The following is a 13,443-nucleotide window of genomic DNA, read 5'->3' on the forward strand; positions in this document are numbered from 1 at the left end:
CAAAAAAAGCGAAAGACTTACACTGCAATCTAGAATAAAAGTGGTAAAAGGCGTTTGAAGAGTTACAAGATCCCCACTCATTTTCCTAACCATGTAACCTTGCTTTCATCAATCAAATTGTTCCACTGTCCAAAAAACTATGAAAATTGCTTGATCGCAGTTTTATTCTTTGCAGTTTAGTGTTTTAGAAGTGTGTGAATGTGAAATTTTTGCGATTGTACACTGCAAGTCATGGATACCATGCGAGCGGAACATCTGTATGGGTACTTTCAATGAGAACCCAAAGGCGGCTTATTTTAAATCCAATACAGACAAAAGGCTAAGTCGTACACAAGCCATTTGGGAGTTTAAGATCTGCGACGCGACGGTAACGAAAACGTCATTTTAAATTGCAAGTTCAGTTTATTAATCTTTTTCGTCATTATGTCGGCTTGTCTAACTTCTAAAAACTAGTGTAACTTTCCAGGAACTGAATTAAGAGGTGCGGCATTGAATCTACGACAGAAAATTCAAATTCACTGCCTTTTGTTCACGTTCTCCGTAAATCTTGAGAATTGGTCATTTCACGTCGCAGATTTGCCGAAAACGTGAAAGGAATGTACAAAAACTAAAAATGCACGTGCAGAGCGTGCAAAGCTATTGTTTTTGTCATTAAATATGCAAAATGTATGACGTTTTCGTTGCCGTCGCGTCGTAGATCTTAAACTCCCCATTAACTAGGTTTCTGTGACATGAAGCGACTGAGAGTATCACTAGAATTGACAATAGAAGTTGTTGCCTGAAGTTGTGTTGTTTAAGAAACTTTTGGAATTGGGAATACTTAACGTATTAAGAAGAGAAGACTCTTCGCCGTGATTTAGAAAAAAATGAATGGTCCATTCCCATGGTAAAAGTTAAGTATGTCCATACTATATGAATAAATATCAGCAAGAAATGACAAACCTGATTCCAATTCTGCACATGCTGACTGTAACCTTCCTTTATACATCGGATCAGCAGTAGCATTCATCTCCCTCCTTGTAACTATGGCGACTCTTCTGGCTCGGCCAAGCATTCTGAGGGACACCTGGGACACTGCTGGTATGTCCTGCTGATACACTAAAGCTTCTTGAATTTGCGCAATATCTTTCTGAATGTTGAAATCTTGAAAAGGAAAATAAGTACAGCGTTCCATACAATCATGTTCTTTAAGTCTCAAGGTCATTAATAAGTCAGGTACAAGTGCTCTACTACTCACCAGGACCACAAACCAACTTATAGAATTACAGATCAAATCAAATCCAAACTCTTTTTTGGAAATACTGTAAACTTGGACTGGACTTCATATTTTCACCGATGTACACGTATGAATCTCAGAAAAAGGAGGGGGTATAGTAAATTTTTTTGTCCTCTCGCCCATTGCCAAGCAACTTGCATATCACCCTTCTCACGGGCACATTACACCACTGTGAAATTTGAAATGTATGACAGCGTAGAACCCACAGACCTGAGAGACACTTTGTTGATTCAGAACCTAGATAAATTACCAAGCTAACCCTGGAGTTCTAGTAGCTCAATGCGTAGAGCGTCCGACCAATGTTAGAGAAGTCTTAGGTTCCAAACAACTACTTTATCGTCCTTTTCACCGCTTAATTTACACGTTCCTTTAATAACACCAATAGAGGTTAATCTTCAAAGAGAAGAGTAAATCAACAGAGGTCAGTTTCAGAAGTAATGGGTTTGAATCTGGTTGGGGCCACCCGTATTTTTCAGGTGTCTATAAGAGACAATTGCTTAAATTGTCCAGGCAGATAAGTGAGAGGATCATTTCTCTATTTCATCTTCAGCACGCAGTTCAAAATTATACACATTTCTTTCATTCACTGACTCCTTTCACAGTGACACATGAGCCCAACAAACTGACCTACTCCCAACGGTGTGGCTTCATATCTTAGTTGGTACAGCGTTGCACCAGCATCGCAGAGGTCATTGGTTCGAATCTCGTTGGAGCCACAAACTGAGGTCTCTCTTCGTTTAACACCAATAGTCGAATGACAAATTTATTTTTTACCACTATAGCAGGGTCTGAAAGAAAAGTCTAAGCTTGTATGATTCCTGTAATGATGATCTGGAGCATTCTCATACAAGAAAATAAATAATACAGCAAAAATTCTATTACCAGTCATCAAGATAAAGTCGTTAAAGTCTGTTATGTCATCAACAAGGGATGTAAGAACTTGAAGCCTTGCAGTCCACTCTCTTCTCAGTTGGCTGAGATGCCCTGTACAGCTAACATCTGTAGGTGTCTGGCGCACCCTAACAGCCACAGAAACTAGTTGAGGGGCTAAGTTGTCTACCTCAGTGGCTGTGACATTGATAGCTTCGACCCCTGTTGGTGCAAAAAGAGATAATATTTTGCATGCCAAAAACTGTACTAACCCTTTAGCTCAATTACATGTAGCTGCATTTAAACAGTTAATAGTTGTCTGTACACTGGAACAACATTTGCTCATTGGGGGAAATAGGTTTCAATTTTGGCGGTAAAATCATCTGATATGTTTTCTAGTAATATTCTTGATCTGTGACCCAATCAATAAAATTAATGTTACTTGAGCTCACAAATTTAATCTCTACCCAATTGCTGTTAATTAAAAGTACAATCCTGAGACACTCTGACCTTACATGAAAGATAATTTGCCTTTTTTTCTATAGAAAAATGTATTCATGAATATTACAATCATGGGAACTGAAGAGATTTCAAATCCCTAAAGATCATAACTCGTCTTGCATCTTTTATAATTGTAATGCTCACTTACTTTTAGAATCAGCTGATATTGCTGCAGACTTCCGAGCTACCTGAGTTAATCTTGTCGAATGTTTCTGAAAGTCATCAGCTTTTCCTGTCAGCCTTGTCAAGGCATCTTCTTGACTTTGGGCACTTATGTCCTGCAATAACAAAATTATTACATGCTTAGGACTGACTTAAGAAACTGAATTTGGCTGAAGTGGTATAACAAAGTCGTGATGAAGGCAGAGTAAAAACTCTGAAAGACGGAAAGAAGTATGTACGGTAGATCAAACAAGATGAACCAATGAATTAACTAAACTTTTAAACTTACACAAAACAATCGGATTAAGACTGTGTTGTGAAATTAAGAATACAAGGTTTAGTACCACATACAGTGTTACTGTAGTAATTCCTTAATATTTCACGATTAGAAAAGTACAATAATATTATTGTTCATTCAACCATGCGGGAAATTAACAAGTAAGAAAACCGTAAACTATGGTTACTGTAATTTACTGCTGGTTCCTAGCAAGTAGTTGAACCTTAAACAAGAAAAAACTGATGTGTGCTCCGCAATGGATGACATCATGAGACTAACAAAAAAGCAGCAGAAAGATGTTACTCAAAGCCCAACCAATGATATTACAATAAGTTATTTTTACCAACAAAGGCGCAGTTGCTGATTGTATCATATTATGCACAGGAAGCTCAGAATCAGCAAACACAGTGGTTATGTCATCAACTACAGCAGTCGAGACAAGACGATCAAGCTTCTTTAGTTCACCTGATAAACGTTCAGAGGCTAAATCAAGTTCATGCCTGCAATTAAATAGAACAAACAGCGAATCCCTTGATTTTAAGAAACTCTCTTAGTAAAAAAAAACTCTTCATTAGGATCCTTAAGAATAGTTATGACAAATCACTAAAAATCCGAGGGTAAATAAAGATAATTTAAATATATGATATATTTATGATCACTGTTACTGCTGTTGTTATGGTATCAAAATACATACAATTTCATACAAATTATTTGAACCACAGGATGAACATCAAATGAAAGCTAGAGGGATCATACTGTAATAATGAACTTTATTAAAGTGTCAGCTGTACATATTTAGCACTGGGGCACTAATAAATTGGGGACACTGAACAGAAATCCAATCAAATCAATGCAAATCAAGTAGATTGGTTTTTGTGGAGAGGAGAAAACCAGTCAGTACCAGAGAAAAACCTCTTGGAGCAGAGTAAAGAACCAACCAGTCTGGGAATTGAACCCAAGCTACATTGGTGGGAGGCGAGTGCTCTAACAACTGCGCCATTCCCTACTTGCAGTTTGATAAGCAAAATAGCCTGAAAAACTCCAGGCATGAACAGGAATCAAACCCATGACCATGCGATTTGAGGAGCGTTGTTGAGATCTCCCCTGCATAAGAAATTAAGATTCCTTGTAACATTTTCACCAGAATTATGGGCCTCCATGCACTTCACCTAGTTCTATGTGACAAAAGGTTCCCTTGAAGAGCTTTTTGCAGCTTTGCAAGTTCATTTCGCATCTTTAGAACCTTGACAAAAGGAACAGCAAGAGCAACACCAATAAATTTAACTACACTATACAGAAATAACTTATCAAGTAACCAGTAATTGTTAAACCAATAAAAACGCCTGCTTTACGACCAGTATTAAATTAAAGGAAACATTGAGTGGATGTAGGGGTTATTAACCTGTCACCCTCCCCCCCCCCCCCCCCCCCCCAAAAAAAAAAAAAAAATTGACGAATAAAATCATGTGGCATTAGACAGAGTAAAATCTAAAGTCTCACTCCCTAGAGTTAATGGGTCAGTACATAGCAATTAATTCACGCTTTGTTAACTCCAAATGCCAGACAGTAGCAGGATAACAAAATAATAAAATTAAAAACTAATTAATGTAAACATTTCTGTTAACTATGGTCTATTATCAAAAGATAATAATTTTATTATTGCACTCCATCTAATATGTTTGAGTAAAAAGCCTAATTTCCAGGTAGCAGTGTGTTTGCAAAATAATGCTAATTGTACTTACCTGCAGGGCCGGCTGTTCAAACGATGGACAAGCCATCCGCCAGATAAATCCAGGGTTCGTACAGTTTTTCAGACCAAAAATTCAAGGACTTTTCAAGGACTTTCAAGGGGCAAATTTTGAAATTTCAAGGACCTCTTTTTTATTTATGTCGAAGAATTTACCATGGAAATAGTCTGACAGTACAATTCTTGCTCATTTTCCGTAACGTAGATGCGTGAAAATAATGCAAAGGCACTGGTAACCATTCTCAACCCCACAGCTCGTCGCATTTTTATGACATGCTGACTTGAGTGGCTGATTATTTTTACTGAAGTTATGCGGGTCAGAAAAAAATCAAGGACTTTCAAGGACCAGGAATGAAAAGCAGAGATTTTCAAGGACTTTCAAGGCCTTGAAAATGTACTCTCAAAAGTTAAGGGTTTTCAAGGGTTTTCAAGATGCATACGAACCCTAGGCCTGTAAATCACTGTCTAGTGAATAAGTCATAACGAGACCAATTGCACTATCAATTGAAATGGATAGTGGATTTATCCAGTGGATAGCATTATCCACCTTTTGAACAACTGGAGCCAGAAGTACAGAACATACACTACTCTTGACTACACTAAGTTATATAATAACCCAAGTTATTCACGGATTTTGATTGGTTCTTGCCTATAATCTATTAGAGGACAGACGCACGATTGACGTCACCATCAGCTTTTATGCGAATAAAGTTTAATTTCTTTATTATATAAAACAAATAGATTCCATGTTGCCGTGGGTCTGTTCAGTAATAGATCACAGAAGACGTCAAAATGTGGTAAAAACATCAGTGACACACTCGGCTATCATCTCGTGTGCCACTTTTTTGTTCTTACCACATTGATTTTTGACGTCATCTGTGATCTATTACTGAACACACGCATGGCAACATGGAATCTATTTGTTAATTTGACACCCCCTTCTCTTTTAAAACAGTCGTAACAACTGACAGTAAATAGAAACTTATCTGACTAACATTTTGACAAGCTTGAACAATCCTCTCCCTTCTTGCACCTTCACAACTGTTAGCCACAGCCATACTACTGCTCACAATGGCATCAAGGTAACAGTCAAGCTCACTGCTTGTACCCAGTCTACTACGAGGGGGAAGCTGCTTGTGAGCCTAACAAGAATACAGTCAAACAGTTATCAAATGAGAAGACATTTTGGTGGTCATTTCTTGGGAGAAATTTTATTTGATAACTACAGTACTGTACATGAAGTTCATACATCACAAATTAAACATTATGTACAATCAGACTCAGTTTGTGCCAAGCAGATGAAACCGGTCGGAGAAATAAAAGCAAGTTGACAAGATTTGTTGCTGTGTCCTGCGCACTAGTATTACTTTAAAAAATTAAAAGATCTGCCTTTCCTTGGTCCTTCCAAAGTTACCAAACATACCTTACTATTTTTACAAGCATGATAAATTATACCTTTTCTAATGTTGCTGCCATGTATCTTGGCTCTTCAACATTCTGATCAAAATCTCCTCTAGCTTGAACAATTCGAATAATCTCAGTACAAGCTAACATGATTTGACCTACCACATAGTCACGGCTTGCCTGAAGTTGGAAAAAAATAATGGTCAACATGTAAAGGACTGACAAGTTCTGTATTTAATCTGTTGAAAACGTCACAAAATAACCACAGCGTAAGAGCCAAAATATACGATTTTATGGCAGATAGGCAAATTGCCCATCAGTACTTTAATATTTTGAGCAAACCTTTGTTTGTAAGTTTGTTTGATTTTTCAGGTAAGCCTGCATGGATGCTGCCAGTAATCCTATGGAGTTTTTCAAGACCAACATCACTGAAACAAGTCTGTCCCTCTGAAGGGGGTTACTCAGCTCCTGTCAATTCAAGGACCAACATCATTACTTTTAAACCAGGAATCAAAAGTTCTAATTATAAAAATAATAATAATAATAATAATAATAATAATAATAATTATAATAACAACAACAACAACAACAACAACAACAACAATAATAATAATAATAATAATTAACAATTATTGGTCGAGGTTGAGCGAAATATCGTGATTTGTCAGTGGCAAGCAGATCAATTATTTGCTGAAGCTGAAGGGTTCAATTCCCAGATCCGGCATCATACGTGGGTTGGGTTTGTTGGTTCTCCTCTCTCTGCACCGAGAGGTTTTTCTCTGGCCTGTACTCCAGTTTTCCCCTCTCCTCAAAAAACAAACATTTGATTTGCGTAAAATTTATTTGTTGATTCACTGTGTCCTCAATTAGCGCTCCAGTGCTAGAAGACTAGACACTTAAATAAAGTTCCTTTCCTTTGAGTTGAAGTTTGATTATCTGGATTTTCTCAAGGCATGCAAAAAAGCCAGAGAGTAGAATCTACAGTAGATGCAGAACCACACTCTAGTATAAGCCACCAGGAATTAATTCACTAGTAGCAACTGTAACCAGCTTCTTGAATCCCAATCAATATTTTTGATGATGAAGTATTAAGGATTGGTTCCATAACTTCTGGATCATACGGATCTTGTTATTCAGTGGTTGACTACGCAAAATCATTGATTCTACGTCTTTATGTTAAAAAGCACTTCAACTACATGCAAATTGTAAAGCTTACAAAACGAATTTTAAATACCATAAAAAGTAGTGTTTTTGGAACAAAAAGAAATGAATGCATTTAATAAAAACTGCATACACATGAAGTAAACACATCAAAATACGAAAATTACAGGAATAAGGCACAGTTTAATGTCCAGAATACTACCATTTGCGCCATCCTTGAAGCGAGACGAATTTTGTGTGAAGTTTTACTTTTCAAACGTTAACAGTTTGTCCAGTTGTGTGTCACTTTTGACCAATGAAACATTGCCGCTAATGTCGTGAAATTGACAATGTTTTTGGCAACATACCAGCATGTTTTGTTCACATGCTCTTCACATTTTCAGGTTTTCCATGAGAGCGGAGATATTTATGAATCTGCCTTTGGAGTCTTGAAGAGTTATCATCTACATGTACCTAGCTCCCTTGACTTTCCAAAGACATGAAATATGGAATTTGGTATACTTTACCAAGTGGAGATACGTGTTTCAGCAACTGCGAGAAAAATTACATGAAACCAAATTGAATGTGAAACTAGAAAGATCGAGGAGGAAATATTTCCCTGTTTTGCAGTAACTTGATATGAACTACATTGTATATAACAAACTTGCACTTAATAAACTTGAACTGAAGTCTAGGGCAATTCTGCACACATGCTCTTCCATGTTTCAAGGAGCATTTGAAATCTTGATCTCAAGCGATTTCTGGATGGTAATTTACCTCCTTCCAAACTTGTTAATTTTGAATTTTTTGTCTGCATTGAGAGACGTAAACCTGAACGCTCTCATGAAAAACCTGAAAACTTCAAGAGCATGCGAACAAAACATGCTGGTATGCCGCCAAAAACTTAACGTTGTCAATTTCACAACATAACTGCCAACATTTCATTGGTCAAAAGTGACACATAACCAGTCAAACCGTTATAACGTTTGAAAAGTAAAACTTTGTGCAAAATTCGTCACACTTCAAGGACGAACGCAAATGGTAGTTACTGTATCTTCATCAGGGCTGATCCAATGTCATCAAAAGAGTCTTTTGTATGCTACATGTACCAATAATTTGCTAAAAAAAGGCAAAAAAATGTGTCCATTTAAAGTAATCAGCATCCTTTTTTAGATAAGATGTGAATAGGTGTCAGATATAAGGTTGCCAAATCCATCACGGTTCAAAGGACATTGATGTGCCCAGCTTCCAAATAGCAGTATTGATAGTACACTGTACAATCATATACTACCGCTGGCTGGTGGAGATAATTCTAGAATTATTCCACGCAATTTTGTGGTAACTGTTACATACATGTATTTAGGCAAGCGTGCTCTGATGTTTCCCTTATTGGCAAAGAAAAATCACCTTTTGATGGTCCTGGTTGTATTCAAAACTTTAACTTTTGGAATTACGGGTCATTGTCTCGACAAAATTAATATTATTAAACAATGTCACTTACTTGCTGTCTCTTGTTACACAAACTCGCCAAGACCATGAGGGACTCTGTGAAACTCTGATAATTATTATAATAATTATTATTAATTCAAAACACAGTAAAATGAGTCAATGGGTAATACAATTTAACCAAATTGAGGACAAAGAGCCAGTGATCTGAGCCAATCTTGCGTGATAGTATTTATCCGCATGCATAAACAAATGACAAAGCCACAGACACTTCCTACCGGCACTGAACAGCTTACAAAAACACCTTTGCAACCCTGGTTCAAACCCAGGCCTTTGCCATGAAAATCCCACATCAGCTCAGTTTTAGTCAAATCCCAAATCCCAGTCTCCTGACCCTCCCTTATTACACCCAGGTATGGCGCTAGCTAACCAGTGTTAAATACCATGGAAACCAACAGTTAGTGATACCCAGGCTTTGAGCAACCCACCCAAGAAATGTCCCTAATTGGATGCACACATTTCAATAAGCATCACAAAGTCTCCCCTTCCTCTTTTCCTCAACTTCAACATCACTTGTGTCTTGAACTACAGACAATTCACATTACAAAGTGTCCCGCAAATCAAGGCTGCTGCCTAAGAAATTTTTTCTGGAGCCCTTCCGGCTTCCAACAATAAAAGTTAGCAGTCCGAGTCATTTTTTCAAGAGCCCAGAATTAATTAATTAAAAGTGACGATGAATCACCTTGTGATAACTTAGGCGCTCGTTCGGGCTACTTGTTCAGAAATTTGGTCACCCCTGCGCTCGCAAATAAGGTGCCCCAGGCAACCATGCAACCGTTAGGCAGCAGTCTCGCAAATGCTGCTCCTCAAAGTAAGGATAAACAGCTCACTCAAAGCTAAAAAATTATAACACTAACCTTTACCCTTACCCTACTGTTGGAAATAGATAGCAAAATCTTAGACTTTAAGGCACACTTCATGTTGGATGTCAAAATTGGGCATGCCGCATCTAATTAGGTGAATAATTAACAACTATTCACCGAAGTGGGTGTCTAGTGGTGGATATTTACGGAGCTCTGAAGCGGAAAGGTAAATATCAACCACTAGCCACCACCACTGAGGTGAATAGCGGTAGTTGTTTTAGTATATACTAAAACAATGAGATAATACAGCACAAAAAGATGATTTAACTCATTTATTCCTGCAAAGATTACAACATTTTCAGGAGCAAATTCCACGCGAATTGCTCGGAGGTGAATGGCAAACCGGAGTTTGAGTAACCAATCAGCGCACCTGTTCAACGCTATCCACTGTTTTAGTACATGTATATACTAAAATAAATTATTTCTGTTCATGTTAAATGGGTACCAGTACCAGGTGTGCCTCACATGCTCTTTGTCCAATCTCATCAAGCTACAAAATCCAATCCCTTAATTGCAAATAGGGTAATTAGGCAAGCCAATTAGTTGCAAAACCAAGTAACTGTCTGAAAGCTGGTGGTCACATTCGAGTAGACTTTCTAGGCTCCAAGATCCTCCTACTCTAACCAAGACTAATATACTGATACAGTCATAAATTTATACCTGAAATTTCACCACTAGTTCTCCAGAAGAGGTAGCTCTTTCCACCAAGTGAAGTTGGTCCATTACCCAGCGAGCAGACGCAACAATCTTGCGAATTTCTGTCTGGTCATAAACAAGCAAAACCTAACAAAAACAGTCAGCACTGAATACTGAGTTTAATACTGTAATTATTAAAGGCTTTTCAGGACCAATGAAACAAATATTATTCTATAATAATAATAATAATAATAATAATAATAATAATAATAATAATAATAATAATAATAATAATAATTTGGTTAAATGTAATTTAACTAAGTTGAGCTTAGCAGTCAAGCGATTCACAAGCTTAGTGATCAAGCAGTTCACAAGCTTAGCAGTTAAGCAGTTCACAAACTTAGCAGTCAAGTGGTCCACAAGTTAAGCAGTCAAGTGGTCCACAAGCTTAGCAGTCAAGCGGCCCTTAAGCTTAGCGGGCATCCAGCAGTCAATCCCATAATTTCAGGCTCACATGGCACGTGGTGGCTTTGCACACCGCTAGGATCTGAAAGTTCTTCATCAAGCATTTGTGCAGTGGTCTGTGGAGTGGTTCATTTAGCGACTTCTCGTCTTTTTCTTAGAATGTTTGGGAGCAGCAGTCCTACAGCATGTTTTTTCTTGTACAGTATCCTTTTTCATTCAATTTTTCAAGGCATGCATATCGTCATGTTCTTTCAGAATGCAAACCACAAACAACACCTTGTCTACAATGTCATCTCTGGTTACTGCGTCTTAACGTTCTGGTAGCAATCCTACACCAGCTCCTCCAGTTAACACTCCTGCTTCACCACCAAGTCCACCCATTTCTCTGCTGGACAACAACTCTTTAGCAGAGGCTATTTCAAGAACTCTCGCGGAATTGCTACCTCTGTTGCTATCTTCCCTTCAAGATTCAAGTGGCAGGAACATGGCTGCTATGTCTAGTCCTCTCTCCTCGGCTTCGAATTCAATGCAGTCTCTGGCATCCTCGAGCTCCGGTGCTCCCTGCTCTACATCCCAGTCTTCAGGTACGCTTGTTGTGCCCTCATTTATTTCAACTTATAGCTCATTTGGCGGTACTCCGGTTGTCTCTACTCTTCCCACCACGTCCTCCGCCAACATGCCTGTAGTGTAGTGCTCTTGCAGTGGCACGGCCAGATCTAAGTCCCCTACGTTTCCAAACCTCAATAAAGCATTTGTGGTGGGTAATGGCTATGCTCCAGTCCTGTATAATCTTGTTTCTAAAATTACAGCAGGGCTTTTTGTAGACTTGGCAGACCTTCTTCCAGACAATATTATTTTGAGCCCAAGAAATTGAGCCCCAAGCATTTTTGGAGGGGAAACTGGTGGTATCAGGGTCCAAGAAACAGGTCATTGAAATAGCAGACATCATCACCTGGATAAAAGCCTTCACAATCTTTTCCATGATTCTTTGCCACACCTTCCCCTCTTGCTGGAAAGATTTAAACCAGCACAAGTTACTCATTATTCAGACAGCAAGGTGTTTTTCTGACAAATCATGGCTCCACTACGACATCGCCTTCAGAAAAGAAGCCACAGCCTTGGGTTTCAACCGACTGGTCTCGCATGTACCCATCACACCAGATCACCGGCCACCACTCCAGCTGCTTCAGGCTCCTCCACTTCCCCTGCCTTGTCACTAACAGAGCATCTGGCATCTTCAGGCAGTAACCGGTCTAGCCAGTATTGCCGCTCCTGGAATGATGGGCGCTGTTTCTGGCCTTTTGACCTCTGCCGGTTTTGTCACTCCTGTGAAACGTGCCACAGGGACCACCCTCACGTCCACTGCCCTCACCGCTCCGCACAGAGAGAATGGTCCCGCCCCCGCAAGAAACTGGAGTCTCTACCCCAACGTCGCTCTTTATTGCGCCACATGATCAACCTGCTATGCGCCTTTCAACGCGATGACCACCCGATTCATCTCAATCAGGAGTTCTTTTTTGACCTAGCCTGGTGGCGAGAGTTTTTCCAGTCTTGGAATGGTTGCAGCTTCCTTCACTACCTCCAGTGGGCTTCACTCCCCAACTTCGAGGTTTCTTCAGAAACCTATGGGGCTCTTGGTTACCGAGCAGTCTTCCAGGGTCACTGGTTTTCAGGGGCATGGCTCCCAACACAGGTCTCTGAGTCTATGGAGGACAAGGAACGTTTCCCTATCGTCGTGGCAGCTTACCTCTAAGGTCCCCCACGGGCCTCCAAACGGGGAAACTTCCTATCAGATAAGCGCTCAGTGGTGGAAATGTCCTTGCTTCACTATCTGTCCCTGTTGGCAGCTCATCACTCCTTCTCTTTCACTGCCTCCCCAGTTAGGGGGAAGTCTAACCTGATCGCTGACTTCCTGTCTCATTTTCAGTTTCAGCATTTTCACCACCTAGCCCCTCATACAGACTCCAATCTGACCCAGATTCCACAGCAGCTTGTCTCAGACTTTCTACAAGGAAAGTTTATGCTTCTGCCCAATGCCACTTCTTGAATTTCTGTGCTCAGGACAATAGCTTATCTCCTTCGGGATCAGCTCTTCCAGCCGGTGAAGATGTGCTCATCCGTTTCTGCTGTCCTCTTGCCGATACTCTCCACCATTCGTCCATTAAGGTTTACCTTTCAAAAATCCGGTCACTTCACATTGAGGACGGTCTGCCTTCTGCCAGCCATGGAGGCAGTATTCTATCTAGGGGCTGGCTGGCCACAGGTGGAAGCCCCTGGGTATCCCTCTCAGAGCAGAGTAGAGAAGCAACAAACTCAACCCACGTTAATGATGCCAAGCCTGAAAATCAAGCTTGGGCCACATTGGTGGGAGAAGAGTGCTCTCACCACTGCGCGATCCCTGCTCCTAACTATATAGCACATTTAATATTTCCAACTGGTGAGAAGTAGCCAATTTCAAAGGGCAGTCAAGGAGTTGACAACACACTATGCAGAATAACTTAAACTTGAAGTAAAAGCAAGACTTGATTAGCCAGGGCACCTAACTGCTCAGCCAACCTTTATTCCCAATATGGTTCAACTTCATTAATTTTCCTTT

General features: G+C 39.6%; 1 protein-coding gene across 3 annotated transcripts in view; it reads right to left on the minus strand.

Moving 5' to 3' along the window:
- The window catches only part of LOC138044175 (uncharacterized), a 57,617-nt gene that overhangs the window by 18,347 nt on the left and 25,827 nt on the right, over positions 1 to 13,443 (minus strand). For all 3 annotated transcript variants that reach the window (XM_068890859.1, XM_068890857.1, XM_068890858.1), the window contains 10 exons: positions 10,407 to 10,529; positions 8,879 to 8,932; positions 6,580 to 6,705; positions 6,289 to 6,417; positions 5,829 to 5,975; positions 4,256 to 4,329; positions 3,430 to 3,586; positions 2,796 to 2,925; positions 2,159 to 2,368; positions 943 to 1,143 (listed from right to left, as the gene is read on the minus strand). In XM_068890859.1, coding sequence (XP_068746960.1) covers positions 943 to 1,143; positions 2,159 to 2,368; positions 2,796 to 2,925; positions 3,430 to 3,586; positions 4,256 to 4,329; positions 5,829 to 5,975; positions 6,289 to 6,417; positions 6,580 to 6,705; positions 8,879 to 8,932; positions 10,407 to 10,529 — 1,351 coding nt within the window. The remainder of the gene's footprint in view (positions 1 to 942; positions 1,144 to 2,158; positions 2,369 to 2,795; positions 2,926 to 3,429; positions 3,587 to 4,255; positions 4,330 to 5,828; positions 5,976 to 6,288; positions 6,418 to 6,579; positions 6,706 to 8,878; positions 8,933 to 10,406; positions 10,530 to 13,443) is intronic.

Source organism: Montipora capricornis, chromosome 3 (genome assembly GCF_036669925.1).
Source record: "Montipora capricornis isolate CH-2021 chromosome 3, ASM3666992v2, whole genome shotgun sequence".
Classification (NCBI taxonomy): domain Eukaryota; kingdom Metazoa; phylum Cnidaria; class Anthozoa; order Scleractinia; family Acroporidae; genus Montipora; species Montipora capricornis.